Raw genomic sequence first — 13,364 nt, 5'->3', positions numbered from 1 at the left:
CTGTTTGCATCACTGTCTGGTATGGTAACCGCTCAGCTTCCGACCGCAAGGCACTACAGAGGGTTGTGCGATTGGCCAAGCTTCCTGCCATCCAGGACCTCTATACCAGGCGGTGTCAGAGGAAGGCCCTAAAAATTGTCAAAGACTCCAGCCACCCTAGTCATAGACTGTTCTCTCTGTTACAGTACGGCAAGCGGTACCGGAGCGCCAAGTCTAGGTCCAAGAGGCTTCTAAACAGCTTCTACCCCCAAGCCATAAGACTCCTGGACATCTAATCAAATGGCTACCCAGACTATTTGCATTGTCCCCCCCTCTTACTCTGCATTGTTGGTTAAGGGCTTGTAAATAAGCATTTCATGGTAACGTCTACACCTATTGTATTCGGCGCATGTGTCAAATATAATTTTATTTGACCACTCATGCCCTGTGGATAGGGGCATCGTCATGGTTTTTATACATGACCCTAAGCATGATGGGATGTTAATTGCTTAATTAACTTAGAAACCACACCAGTGTGGAAGCACGTGCTTTCAATATACTTTGTATCCCTAATTTCCTCAAGTGTTTCATTACTTTGGCAGTTACCTGTATAACTTCAACAACGATCCATCTTAAGCATAGTCTTGACTAAATCTGAAATGGTGTGTATCTTTTAAAGTTCTAGTGTTCACACACACCTCTCATAATAAACAGTTGTAGATGGAGCCAATCGACCAGCAGGATATACTACTAATAATAAATTGATGGCCCAGTCGCTGTACATCCTATTGACACTCCCGATATTTTTTTCTCAACCCCCCCTAAAATGGATTGGATAGGGATAGTTCCACCCCTACTGGCCAGGGATAGTTCCACCCCTACCGGCCAGGGATAGTTCCACCCCTACCGGCCAGGGATAGTTCCACCCCTACCGGCCAGGGATAGTTCCACCCCTACCGGCCAGGGATAGTTCCACCCCTACCGGCCAGGGATAGTTCCACCCCTACCGGCCAGGGATAGTTCCACCCCTACCGGCCAGGGATAGTTCCACCCCTACCGGCCAGGGATAGTTCCACCCCTACCGGCCAGGGATAGTTCCACCCCTACCGGCCAGGGATAGTTCCACCCCTACCGGCCAGGGATAGTTCCACCCCTACCGGCCAGGGATAGTTCCACCCCTACCGGCCAGGGATAGTTCCACCCCTACCGGCCAGGGATAGTTCCACCCCTACCGGCCAGGGATAGTTCCACCCCTACCGGCCAGGGATAGTTCCACCCCTACCGGCCAGGGATAGTTCCACCCCTACCGGCCAGGGATAGTTCCACCCCTACCGGCCAGGGATAGTTCCACCCCTACCGGCCAGGGATAGTTCCACCCCTACCGGCCAGGGATAGTTCCACCCCTACCGGCCAGGGATAGTTCCACCCCTACCGGACAGGGATAGTTCCACCCCTACCGGACAGGGATAGTTCCACCCCTACCGGCCAGGGATAGTTCCACCCCTACCGGCCAGGGATAGTTCCACCCCTACCGGCCAGGGATAGTTCCACCCTTACCGGCCAGGGATAGTTCCACCCCTACCGGCCAGGGATAGTTCCACCCCTACCGGCCAGGGATAGTTCCACCCCTACCGGCCAGGGATAGTTCCACCCCTACCGGCCAGGGATAGATCCACCCCTACTGGCCAGGGATAGTTCCACTACTGTACAACAAGGTTTTATGAGAAAACATTTGGAATTACAAATTCTTAGGGGAGTAAATGAAATTCAAATAAAACTTCAGTAAAAATGTAAACCTTGCTGAAATATGATAAATCCTTGATCAATGTGACCTGTACTAGTGGCAAGTGCTTAAACTAAAAATGTTCAGGTAATTATTTATGCCCACAATGGTATTGCATGTTCATGTTTGCCTATGTTACGGACTGCTTGCTTAGTGAGTACAGGTTGCTCCCGATTCGGCTCGCACTGAGCTCGAACTCAGGACCTATGCCTGGCTAGCACACGTGATCGCTCTCCTTGACAACTTACCAACCGTTGAGCTATCGGGAAAATGTATAAATCGATAGCTCCATCGGCAACATGTACCATAAGCTCACAGCTAGCTTGACATTCTTAACTCCATTACACCTAGAATAAGCATAGCTGATAGATCTGGTCTCACACTAGATTTCTGAAAACTTTTGGTATTGTGCAAGTTTGAAACTGGGAAAAAAATTTAACCAAAAAAGGAACATTATGGCAAGGATAAAGGAGAACAAAAATAGGGAAACAGAGAGGAAAATAGGGGAGACTACATCAGAGTGCCAGAAGAGGCATGTGGAGACCCTTTGGGAGAGGCAGCGGGCGTGGCTCTCCTTTTGGGACTCGTCAGTCCTGCTTGGTGCTTCCCAGGGCCCGTAGGCGCTCCAGGAGGGGAGGGTGGGAGTAGTGCCACATGGAAAAGAGCCAGTCAGCCACAGGGAAGCCCAGGTTGTCTTTGTTGAGCTTGATGAGTGCAGAGCAGAGCTCCGAGGCTCGACCCATGCCCCGCGCAAAGGAGTCCGCCTGGAACTCAAACCTGCGGCTCAGGACAGTCAGACAGAAGGACAGGACCTGGAGGTAAGAATGGGAGAAATGTCAGTTTTCCTCAGCGGGCTGTAGCAGGTACTCATCTGCTAAATCGCCATCTCAAAAACACTTTCTGTTTAAGCAGAGTTAAGAAATATATTGTAGCTTTAGATGTATATTTCTTTGGCCAATATTTACTACTAGTATGCTCAAGGTATTTTCGCCAAACAAACACTGGACACAATGAGAATAGCTGCCACAGCACTTGTAGGGCCAACAGATAAGGCCTCCACTGAAGTGTATTAAGAGGTCACATATACAGTGTGTACAAAACAGGTTAAATAATAATAATGGATTGTGTCTTTGTGCCATTCAGAGGGTGTATGGGGAAGACAAAACACTTAAATGCCTTTGAAAGGGGTACGGTAGTAGGTGCCAGATGCACCGGTATGAGTCAATAACTGCAACGCTGCTGGGTTTTTCACGCTCAACAATTTCCTGTGTGCATCAATGATCTACCACCCAAAGGACATTCAGCCAACTTGACAACTGTTGGAAGCATTGGAGTCATCATGGGCCAGCATTCCTGTGGAACGCTTTCGACACCTTGTAGAGTCAATGCCCTGACTAATTGAGTCTGTTCTGAAGACAGAAGGGGGATGCAACTGAGTATTAGGAAGATGGTCTTAATGTTTTGTCCACTCAAGTGTAAATGCATTGTTTAGGAGATGGAGTCACTCACCTCATTGTATGGGGAGAAGATGAACTGGAATATGATCATCAACCCAATCAAAGTGGGCTGGCTGTTATAGAAACCAAAGGCCATGAACAGCTCCTTCTGTCCAATTAGCACAGCAAAGAGGAAGAAGCACAGGAAGGAGTTCATCTGCAAGGACAGAGGCAGGGGAGAAAATTGTATCGATGACATTTCTGCATCAACATGAAAGTGGCCTATTGGTATAGAGGTGACGTGCAGATGCATATCAAGGGAATTCCCAAACAAACCTGACTGATTACTATGTTTTTCACAGTGTGGCCCAACTTCCAATGGCCCAGCTCGTGGCCCAACACCGCCAAGACCTCTGGATTGTTGCAGCCTTGCTTCTTGTTCTGAAAAAAAAAAGAAAGAACATAACTGGTTTGATTTTTAAAATAATTATGCATGAAATATTGACTACAACTTCTAGTACACCATGTTAAGTTTCTATGATAGGACCACCACAACAAATTAGATGTATAACATGAAAGTTGTTGTGTGCTGGCACTGCTCTAACCAAGACTACAGGAATGGTATGTATGGCCGAAGTGGTGCTCAGTAATACTGGAGACCTTTGAAGCAATAAATATTATTAGGGTTAGGTTAATATTAGCAGCAATAAATATTATTGAATGGAATCAAGTTGCCTTCCTGAATCTTTTTTCAATATTTTATATTTATAACATTTTGACACCCAGTTCTCTGCGTAACCGAGTAAGTCTGACCTTGAGCTTGGATTTGTCCTCGGTTAGCGTGTCAGTCTCTGGCTCGCCATCCTTGTTGAGGGGAGAGTAGTCCTCCAGCAGGGTGTCGAACAACACTATGCGCTTGTTCTTGAAGAACCCATAGAAGTAAGCGTTACTGTGAGAGGAACGCTTGGAACCTGCAAGAGTAGGTCAAAATGGATCATTACAATACAACTTTATAGTCCATAAGTAACAGCGAACATCGGAAAGGTATTTCTGCTATGTTTTAAACCCCCACACATCACCACACACAGTTGAGACGAACACAGGGTCAAGCTGCAGAGTAGCGCCCATTTTCCCTTGCTCTCCTCTGATGTTAAACAATTATAGATACAGTCTAAGGTGTTACATCTTTGGGACAAAACAAGTAACCGAAAGGTTGCAAGTTCAAATCTCCGAGCTGACAAGGTACAAATCTGTCGTTCTGCCCCTGAACAGGCAGTTAACCCACTGTTCCTAGGCCGTCATTGAAAATAAGAATTTGTTCTTAACTGACTTGCCTAGTTAAATAAAGGTAAAAAAAAAAATAATAATAATAAATTACCTTCTACAACATAGACCTTAGTGAGAGGGAAACTGATAGACTTCGACATGCTTTCAATCTCTTCCTTCAGCTCACCCTCTGGCAAAGGGGTGAACTTGTCAAATAGGGGCGCAATGTAGTCCGCATAGATGGTCACCAGAACCTAGGAGAGAGAAGGAACGACCAGAAAGAAATACATTTGCAATCTATTAGGATATATTGGATATTAGTTAAGCTCCATTAATTCCTCCCCAGAGTCTAAACAACTGTTGTTTGAATATTCCCATCCAGCCAGTTACGAGGTGAAAGGACTGACAAGCGAGACACCCAGTGTGAAGAGCCAGGCGTAGATGAAGAAGAAGTCTCCACCAATCTTGATGATGTAGAGGAGCAGTGAGGTCACAGGCAACAAAATACACTGGGTCACAATAAACTTCTTTACAGCATCCTTTAGGAAGAACCCCAGTGTCTGGAAGGAAGACCATAGACAACAACAAAAACAAATAAACGGTGTTAGAAACCATGCCAGTGAAAAAAAGTGTAATTGATTCAATCTAGGAAACTGTCTGTATAATAAGAATGTCCTCAGAGTTGACAGTCTACCTGCTGGTTGAAGCCATGCTTCTCCTCAATAACAAAGGTGTTGTAGATACTCCAGGGAAGACCAGTGAATGCACTGAACAGGGTTGCTAGTATCAGAAACGAAAGAGACTGGAAGATCTAAAAGAAAAGACAGAGCCATGGAATGATTCAAGAAAATTGCCAAAACATTTGTAATACTGGACTGCCTATTTTAACCGTGGACCATGCACACACCTCATACTCTGGACCCAATCCAAAACGAGCAGTCACTGTCCCAGCAACTTTCCAAACGAAAGGGATTCCGCCAAACAGCAGGATCAGCTATGAGAGAACACAGCAGGGGAAAAAAATGAAATTCCCTCTGTGTGGAGGTGATACTCTCTGTCAGCAGATAAATTGAGGTAGACAACTAGGTTGTAATATAGCAAAGTAGGTCCTAACAAATCAATGGATATTTTAGTTGTACCCACCGTCCCCTCAGTTTCTGAATATAGTCCAGACCAGAAACTGAAGTTGCTCTTGTCCAGTTGATAAAGGCGTGACTTCTCAAAGGTGTCTGTGTCCATGATCTTTCCCAACTCTTGTGGTACGTGCATGGTCAACCTGTATATTCTCCGCTGGGTGTTAGAAGAGACACTTCAACATGTTTTTATATTCAACTTAGCTATTAAAAAAAAGAACTGTCCATGTTACAGAATGATTAGTGGGACCTTGAGTTGCAGTAGGGCAATTCCATGTTTGCGGAATTACACCAAACAAAAACCATTGATTTCAAAGTTTAACAAACCATTACAACTCTACTCACAATGAGTACTTTAAACAATTGACACAGTAAATAAAATAGCATTTACTGGAAAAACTGCAGCTGAAAAGTGTGCTAACAGAATTAAGGTAACATCTCCCTCAGTTTTATTATGTTACCAAACGTTGTATGTGCAAAGTTTTTTCTGTAAAAATTTTTTTTTAAATCTGTGGAAATTTTTAAAAGTAGTTCTTGTGGATAGAGTTGGATGGTTTGTTAAACTTTGAAATCAATGATTTTTGTTTCGATGTTTTATTTTATTTAACTAGGCAGTTAATTCTTATGACGGGCTACACCGTTCAAACCCGGCCGACGCTGGGCCAATTGTGTGCCGCCCTATGGGACTCCAAACCACGGCCGGCTGTGATACAGTTTGGATTCGAACCAGGGTGTCTGTAGTGACGCCTCAAGCACTGAGATGCAGTGCGTTAGATAACTGCGCCACTAGCGAGCCCAGTTTAGAATACATTTTAGAGCGAAAAACCTGTCTCAGCGTAATTCTGTTACCATGGAATTACACAGTACAAAGACGACGTCACTCCCGAAATCAGCTTTGTTCTTGGTAAAAATATTGTAGACAAACAATAATGAAAAGAGTCAGCATGCGGCTAGCTAGCAAGCATTGAAATGCAGTAAAGAAAGCCTTCTTATTGACAAAGATGACCGTTACGAAACAAAGTAAAGTTCAACAATTACCTGTCTGTAGGCAAGGTAGGCCTCCCATAGATACACCGTCCATGAGAACACCAGAACAGCATAAAATATCTTACTTTCGATTGGTAGGTTAAGTATTGTTTCCATCTTTATTCTGGCCTTGGTCTCTATTTAAAGCTAGCATGTGTTGCTAGTTGGACTCACTGGTTGAACAGCCGCCCGTTCACACGCCTTCCAGTCTTTATTCAGAAGATACAACTGTTTATATTTAAATAACTTAGTATGGTTTATATCCCCAGATTAAATTGACTAGCATTCACCGGTCCACTCAAATTGATAGCAAACTCATTCGCATCCAGTTTCCATTCATTCTAAATGTTCTTCTTCGATAACGTTTAACGGCGGTTGCCATGCTAAATGTCAGTGCAGCAGTTAATTTTGTTCCCAGTGAAACTGAACCAGTCGTCTAAATAACTAAGGTTCCATGGTCACTGTATTATCTCTCAAAATATACTGAACAAAAATATAAACGCAACAATTTAAGTTGTTACAGTTCATATAAGGAAATCAGACCATTTAAATAAATTAGGCCCTAAGCTATGGATTTCACATGACTGGTCAGGGGTGCAGCCATGGGTGGGCCTGGGAGGGCATATGCCCACCCACTTGGCAGCCAGGCCCAACCACTGGTGGGCCAGGGCCAGGCCCAGGCAAACATAATTCGTTTTCCCCCACTAAAGGGCTTTATTACAGACAGAAATACTCCTCAAAATGCATGTGTGTGTGTGTTTTGTGTGTGTGGGTGGGTGTGTGGGAGTGTCAGTGTAGTATGTGTGTGGTTAGATTCCAGTGACTATACATCGAGCCTGTGCAAGAGAGTCAGTGCAATAAATAAGAATAAATTATAATAAAACAATGCAAATAGTCATTTGATTAACCGTTCAGCAGTCTTATAGCTTGGGTGTAGAAGCTGTTAAGAAGCCTTTTGCTTCCAGACTTGGCACTCCAGTACTGCTTGCCGTGTGGTAGCAGAGAGAACAGTCTATGGGTGGCTGGAGTCTTTGACAATTTTTAGGGCCTTCCTCTGACACCACCTGATATAGAGGTACTGGATGGCAGGAAGATCGGACACAGTGATGTAATGGGCCGTACCCACTATCCTCTGTAGCGCCTTGTGGTCGGATGCCAAGTAGTTACCATACCAAGCGGTGATGCAACCACTCAGGATGCTCTCGATGGTACAGATGTATAACTTTTGAGGTCCCATGACAAATCTTTTCAGCCTCCTGAGGAGGAATAGGCATTGCCATGCCCTCTTCATTGCTGTCTTGGTGTGTTTGGACCATGATAGGTCCTTAGTAATGTTGACACCAAGGAACTTGAAGCTCTCGACCCGCTCCACTACAGCCCCGTAGATGTGAATGGTGGCATGCTCGGCCCTCCTTTCCTGTAGTCCACGTTCAGCTCCTTTGTCTTGCTCACGTTGAGGGAGAGGTTGTTGCCCTGCACCACATTGCCAGACCTCTGACCTCCTCCCTATCGGCAGTGTCGGTGTCAGTCTTATCACCATAGTGTCGTCTGCAAACGTAATGATGGTGTTGGAGTTGTGCGTGGCCACGCAGTCGTAGGTGAACAGGGAGAACAGGAGGGGATTAAGCACGCACCCCTGAGGGGCCCCCATGTTGAGGGTCAGCGTGGCGGATGTGTTGTTGCCTACCCTTACCACCTGAGGGAGGCCCTTCCGGAAGTCCAGGATCCAGTTGCAGAGGGAGATGTTCAGTCCCACGGTCCTTAGCATAGTGATGAGCTTGGAGGGCACTATGGTGTTGAACGCTAAGCTATAGTCAATGAACAGTATTCTCATGTAGGTGTACCTTTTGTCCATGTGTGAAAGGGCAGTGTGGAGTGCAATAGAGACTGCGTCATCTGTGGATCTGTTGGGGCGGTATGTTGGGTCCAGGGTTTCTGAGATGATGGTGTTGATGTGAGCCATGACCAGCCTTTGAAATAATTTCAAGGCTACAGATGTAAGTGCTACGGGGAAGTAGTCAATTAGGCAGTTTACCTTGGCATTCTTGGGCACAGGGACTATGGTGGTCTGCTTGAAACAGGGTCAGGGAGTTGTTGAAAATGTCAGTGCAGGGCCTCCGAAGTGGCGCAGCGGTCTAAGGCACTGCATCGCATCACTACAGACCCGGGTTCGATCCCGGGCTATATCACAACCGGCCGTGATCGGGAGTCCCATAGGGCGGCACATAATTGGCCCAGCATCATCCAGGTTAGGGGATGGTTTGGCCGGGTGGGCTTTACTTGGCTCATCGAGCTCTAGTGACTCCTTGTGGTGCGCTGGGCGCCTGCAAGCTGACCTCGGTCATCAGTTGAACAGTCTTTCCTCCGACACATTGGTGCGGCTGGCTTCCGGGTTTAGCGGGTGTTAAGAAGTGCGGTTTGGCGGATCATGTTTCAGAGGACACATGACTTGACCTTCGCCTCCCGAGCTCGTTAGGGAGTTTCAGCAATGAGGCAAGATCCAAATTGTGGAGAAAAAGGGGGTCAAATACAACAACAAAAAATACCATACTTGCCAGCTGGTCAGCGTATGCTCTGAGTATGTGTCCTGGTAATCCGTCAGGCCCTGCAGCCTTATGAATGTTAACGTGGTTAAAGGTCTTACTCACATCGGCTACAGAGACCGTGATCAGACAGTCATTCGGAATTACTTGTGCTCTCATGGATGGTTCAGGGTTGGTTGCTTCAAAGCGAGTATAGAAGACATTTAGCTGGTCTGGTAGACTAGCATCACTGGGCAGCCCGTGGCTGGGTTTCCCTTTGTGATCTGTGATATTTTGCAAGCCCTGCCACATCTGAGCAGAGCCAGAGCCAGTGCTGAAGGATTCAATCTTAGTCTTGTATTGACGATTGCCTGTTTGATGGTACGTCGGTGAGCTTAGCTGGATTTCTGATGAGTCCGGATTTGTGTTCCACTCCTTGAAAGCAGCACCTCTACTCTAGCCTTTAGCTCAGTGCGGATGTTGCCTGTAATCCATGGCTTCCTGTTGGGATATGTACGTACAGTCAATGTGGGGACGACATTGTCGATGCACTTATTAATGAAGCCAGTGACTGATGTGGTATACCCCTCAACACCATTGGATGAATCTCTGAGTATATTCCAGTCTGTGCTAGCGAAACAGTCCTCATAATAATGAGTGACATGTTTATATGTTTGTCAGATTTTTTTCCTGTATGCATTGCTGTACCTTTTTTGGTACTGTACATGTGTATATACAACTCATGGGGAGGGCGGCAAAAGTGTATTATTAAAGCAACTAATGGCGTTGTGATGACATTTTATCTTCTTACTTTACACATGCTAATAAATACATTTATATAAAAATATATAAATATAATAATACCATGAATGTAAAATGACTGAAAACAAAGTAATTTGGAAAGTAACATGATTATGAGCTTGATAAACCAAGTCAACTGAGTAGGTAAACCTATTTTGGATTTAATCCATGCTATGAACATTACAGATAATCAGTAATAATCTCCTATGGGAAGGCATTGATTTCAAGCAATTAGAGATGTATCCGATGTATTTGTTGTAGTACGGCTGTATGACCGATTACTTAGCCCTTTTAAGTGGTTCCTATCATTTTGTTAGTCCAAGAATGAAAGAGATAGCAGAGATATTATTGAAAGAAAATATATTTAGAAAGTGTTTTCTCATGCCAATGAAATGCTGTATACACATAGGTGTCCTGCAGTCTAAACTGCAGGGTCAATGAAATAACCATTTCAATGTCTCCTTTGGAGTAGAGTCCATGTTATCTTTATGACCTATGCAGCACTCTCCCAGTGTGAAGAGCTGTTGGCGTGTACAGAGCCCTTGGTCTGGAGAATGTGTTGAGAGCAGTGTGGGGAGGAACAAGATGGGGAGCTTCGATGTGAACCATGTTCTCTCAAGGTTCTCTTCATAGCAGTCACTTTCAATTCTAGCCTCTTGACTTTGATCAGCAGAGGGCTTTGCTGTCTTTTACTGGACCTTCGCTGCTCCATCTTCTCCCCTGAGTTCTTCCAGCTAGCTGGACATTTGGTCACCCAAGTCCAGGCAGCCTTAATGAAAACGTTGAGAATGTAATACATCAGTAGCCTATAAAAGGATAATTACATTTTAAATTAACACATAACTATTAATGGACAAAACATGAACATGGAATAATGAGTGGCTGAATCAAATATTTGGTTACAGAAAATGAGTTTGTGGCCTCCTTTCATGATCATTTGACTGCTAAATCATTCAATAATGGTAATTCATTTTGATTAAACATAGCATCAAGCTGCTTGAAGTAGTCAACTGCCACTCTGATGGTGGTGGTGATGCCCACTGGGCACACACTGGTTGAATCAACGTTGTTTCCACGTCATTTCAAGGAAATTCCGTTGAACCATTGAATTGTCTTCTGTGCTGTGGGTGATGATGATGGTTGAGACATGAGTTAGGACCACACTTACCTGTGAAGCAAGTTCTATTCTGTCCCAGTAGATATAACACAGGTAGGAGAGAGCAGCCACAAATAAAGCTGTGAAGCATTTCCATCCTTCAAAGACAGTCTGCGGCGACGGGACAACCATATTGAAAGTTGCATGTCTGAATCTGTTGCTACCAGTGAAGCCTGTCGTTAATGCACAACGTATCCTTGACCACTCAGATGATTGGGGTTCAGCTCCTTCAATCCAATCCATTTCAATCAATGTTTTGACATTGTAAATGGCTAGATGGATGAAATGCACTGATAAAACGTGTTGTGGCGCAATTGAATTTCCCACAAATTGGTCGACATTCTAGCATCTAAAATGAGATTCTAGTCATTCTATAGCATGACTTCACAAACGCTGCATATAATTATGACAGGGCCTTATTAGGCGTCTTTCTCCACAACATTCCATCCATTATTTCCATTGAATGTGTTTTTCTTAACATCATGTCCACACATTTGTGCTTAAGGCCTATGTTCTCCAGAAATAAATGAAAATATCTGACATCTTAAAACGTCCCCTGTCCCCTGAATATTCGGGATATGGCATAGACATAAAAGAAAATGGGTATTGAAAATAAAATCCAATTGACACTATAGGCGGAAATAATAGCCTAAACTTGAAACCAAATAATCTCAGAATTACTGTTGCACAGATTCAGGTCCCCGTGATTTGACGTTGACATATTTGTTTGGAGGTCCCTATAGCAACCATCTAAAACGTTCGTACGCCACAGGACCATGGACGAATTTCAATTATCTGAAGAGGTAGGTTTAAAGAAAAAACGCGACATTAAATTATCTTCGAGAAACATTTGAGTGCTTTCCCGGCCTATATTGTTGCATTGTATCTTTATTTATTTTTTTGCAATGTATCACATTTCCTACATTATGTTGCTGTGACGTTATCTCTATTATTTGAGCGGGCCAAATAAATTGACCTCTAAAATCCGGTGGCTATATACTGTATGTGGGAAATAAAACAAGAGACAAAAACACCAAATGTCGTGGTGCAAATGTTACTTTCCATGCTAGAAAAAATATTTTCACTCCCTTTTCAGACTGCATTTGTCGTTGATGATATAACTACAATCATAAAAGATGTAAGTATTTGCGCAATTTGTGATATTACTACAATCATAAAATGTATTTGCAGTTTCCTAAACAAGTGGTGATTGACATGTCAGTGTTAACGGAAATAAATACTTAAGACTGTGGAGACAACTATTGGAAGCAGTGCCTATCAACAAAATCGAATTAACCAATGGACATCCAGTGTGGTGGAAACAAGTCTGAATCAACTGTCCAAACTAGGAAAACCCTTTAAATACATAGGTAACCCTTCTTGTTACGTTGTGTACAGTACATTTGTCAAATGTAAAAGTATGGCAATGAAAGGACCCAACAAAATCAAGTAATGATTTACGCATCTTTACTGTGTTCATCATTAGTGACTTGCATCATACTGCAGAAAAATGGAGCAGGCCTGCACACTGCCAGCTCTTGCTTCTGGGACAACACTATGGACAGTAAGCAACATAACAATGTTTTGCAGACAGCGTCTACAAAGCTAAGTAACAGCAGAGGCCCACAATGGTTTTTCATCATCTGTAGAATGTTGGAATGGGAACTATCACAATCTGTGTTTGTTTCTCTTCCAGGAAGCTGTACGGTGAGATGGGAGAACAAAACCACGTACTGTATAGTCTGTGTCTTTGGGTTGGCTGTCTGACTTGAACAACCGCCATCTTCCCCTGTTTGGTAATCAGACATTTTCCCAACCCCAGTGAAACCAGTCTAATAAATGTAGCCCTTGGTTTTGAACACAACTGGTCAATCATTGAATACACCAGTCTTATTCCTTATCACGTTAAGCGGTTTAGCTCAACAAGTTCAACAATCTGCAACAAACAGTTAAAAAGACATTGAAATTATTTTTTCTCCTTTCTTCCCAAATGATGACTGCACATTATTGCAAACTGATCATTGCAGATTTAAAATCACTGAATAATGAACAGTTTAATACCACTTACATGCCTTTTTATAAATATACCTTAAAAGATAGTCTCAGCGATATGACGTAGATGCAGAAAATAAACAGCATAGTGGGTCAATTTACACATCAACTAAGAGCATTGACGTGTAAAGGCTCAACTTCTCCCTTGTTTTGGTCCTGTTCCTACCACACTAACCAGTGTTTGTGCATCTGAAAACAAGGTTGAAATAG

The 13,364-nt window shown here is 43.8% G+C and overlaps 2 protein-coding genes across 2 annotated transcripts; one reads left to right on the top strand and one right to left on the bottom strand.

The window, feature by feature from the left end:
• Positions 1 to 1,560: 1,560 nt before the first annotated feature.
• Positions 1,561 to 7,043, bottom strand: zmpste24 (zinc metallopeptidase, STE24 homolog). The gene is made up of 10 exons (XM_029688744.2): positions 6,636 to 7,043; positions 5,608 to 5,754; positions 5,372 to 5,458; positions 5,159 to 5,275; positions 4,872 to 5,024; positions 4,577 to 4,718; positions 4,012 to 4,169; positions 3,535 to 3,639; positions 3,272 to 3,415; positions 1,561 to 2,574 (listed from the first exon to the last, which is right to left on the bottom strand). The coding sequence occupies exons 1-10, from the start codon at positions 6,738 to 6,740 to the stop codon at positions 2,350 to 2,352; spliced, it is 1,383 nt and encodes a 460-aa protein (XP_029544604.1). The 5' UTR covers positions 6,741 to 7,043; the 3' UTR covers positions 1,561 to 2,349.
• A 4,767-nt stretch (positions 7,044 to 11,810) lies between these two features.
• On the top strand, positions 11,811 to 12,966 carry LOC115146679 (dynein light chain Tctex-type 1-like). Its single transcript, XM_029688743.2, has 5 exons — positions 11,811 to 11,905; positions 12,199 to 12,240; positions 12,349 to 12,472; positions 12,589 to 12,666; positions 12,799 to 12,966. The coding sequence occupies exons 1-5, from the start codon at positions 11,879 to 11,881 to the stop codon at positions 12,867 to 12,869; spliced, it is 342 nt and encodes a 113-aa protein (XP_029544603.1). The 5' UTR covers positions 11,811 to 11,878; the 3' UTR covers positions 12,870 to 12,966.
• The last annotated feature ends 398 nt before the right edge of the window (positions 12,967 to 13,364 follow it).

This window comes from Oncorhynchus nerka, linkage group LG18, assembly GCF_034236695.1.
Source record: "Oncorhynchus nerka isolate Pitt River linkage group LG18, Oner_Uvic_2.0, whole genome shotgun sequence".
NCBI classification, from domain to species: domain Eukaryota; kingdom Metazoa; phylum Chordata; class Actinopteri; order Salmoniformes; family Salmonidae; genus Oncorhynchus; species Oncorhynchus nerka.
This window is presented reverse-complemented; position numbering and strand designations above follow the sequence as displayed.

What these genes read in the sequence shown, in the direction of transcription:
- zmpste24 (XM_029688744.2), bottom strand. Translation starts at nt 6,740, where the DNA reads ATGGAAACAATACTTAACCTACCAATCGAAAGTAAGATATTTTATGCT. An exon ending in CCTACCTTGCCTACAGACAG is followed by an intron (nt 5,755 to 6,635) that starts GTAATTGTTGAA and finishes TCTAACACCCAG; the next exon opens with CGGAGAATATACAGGTTGAC. An exon ending in AGCATGGCTTCAACCAGCAG is followed by an intron (nt 5,025 to 5,158) that starts GTAGACTGTCAA and finishes TCTTCCTTCCAG; the next exon opens with ACACTGGGGTTCTTCCTAAA.
- LOC115146679 (XM_029688743.2), top strand. Translation starts at nt 11,879, where the DNA reads ATGGACGAATTTCAATTATCTGAAGAG. An exon ending in AATTTCAATTATCTGAAGAG is followed by an intron (nt 11,906 to 12,198) that starts GTAGGTTTAAAG and finishes CTCCCTTTTCAG; the next exon opens with ACTGCATTTGTCGTTGATGA. An exon ending in AAAACCCTTTAAATACATAG is followed by an intron (nt 12,473 to 12,588) that starts GTAACCCTTCTT and finishes GTTCATCATTAG; the next exon opens with TGACTTGCATCATACTGCAG.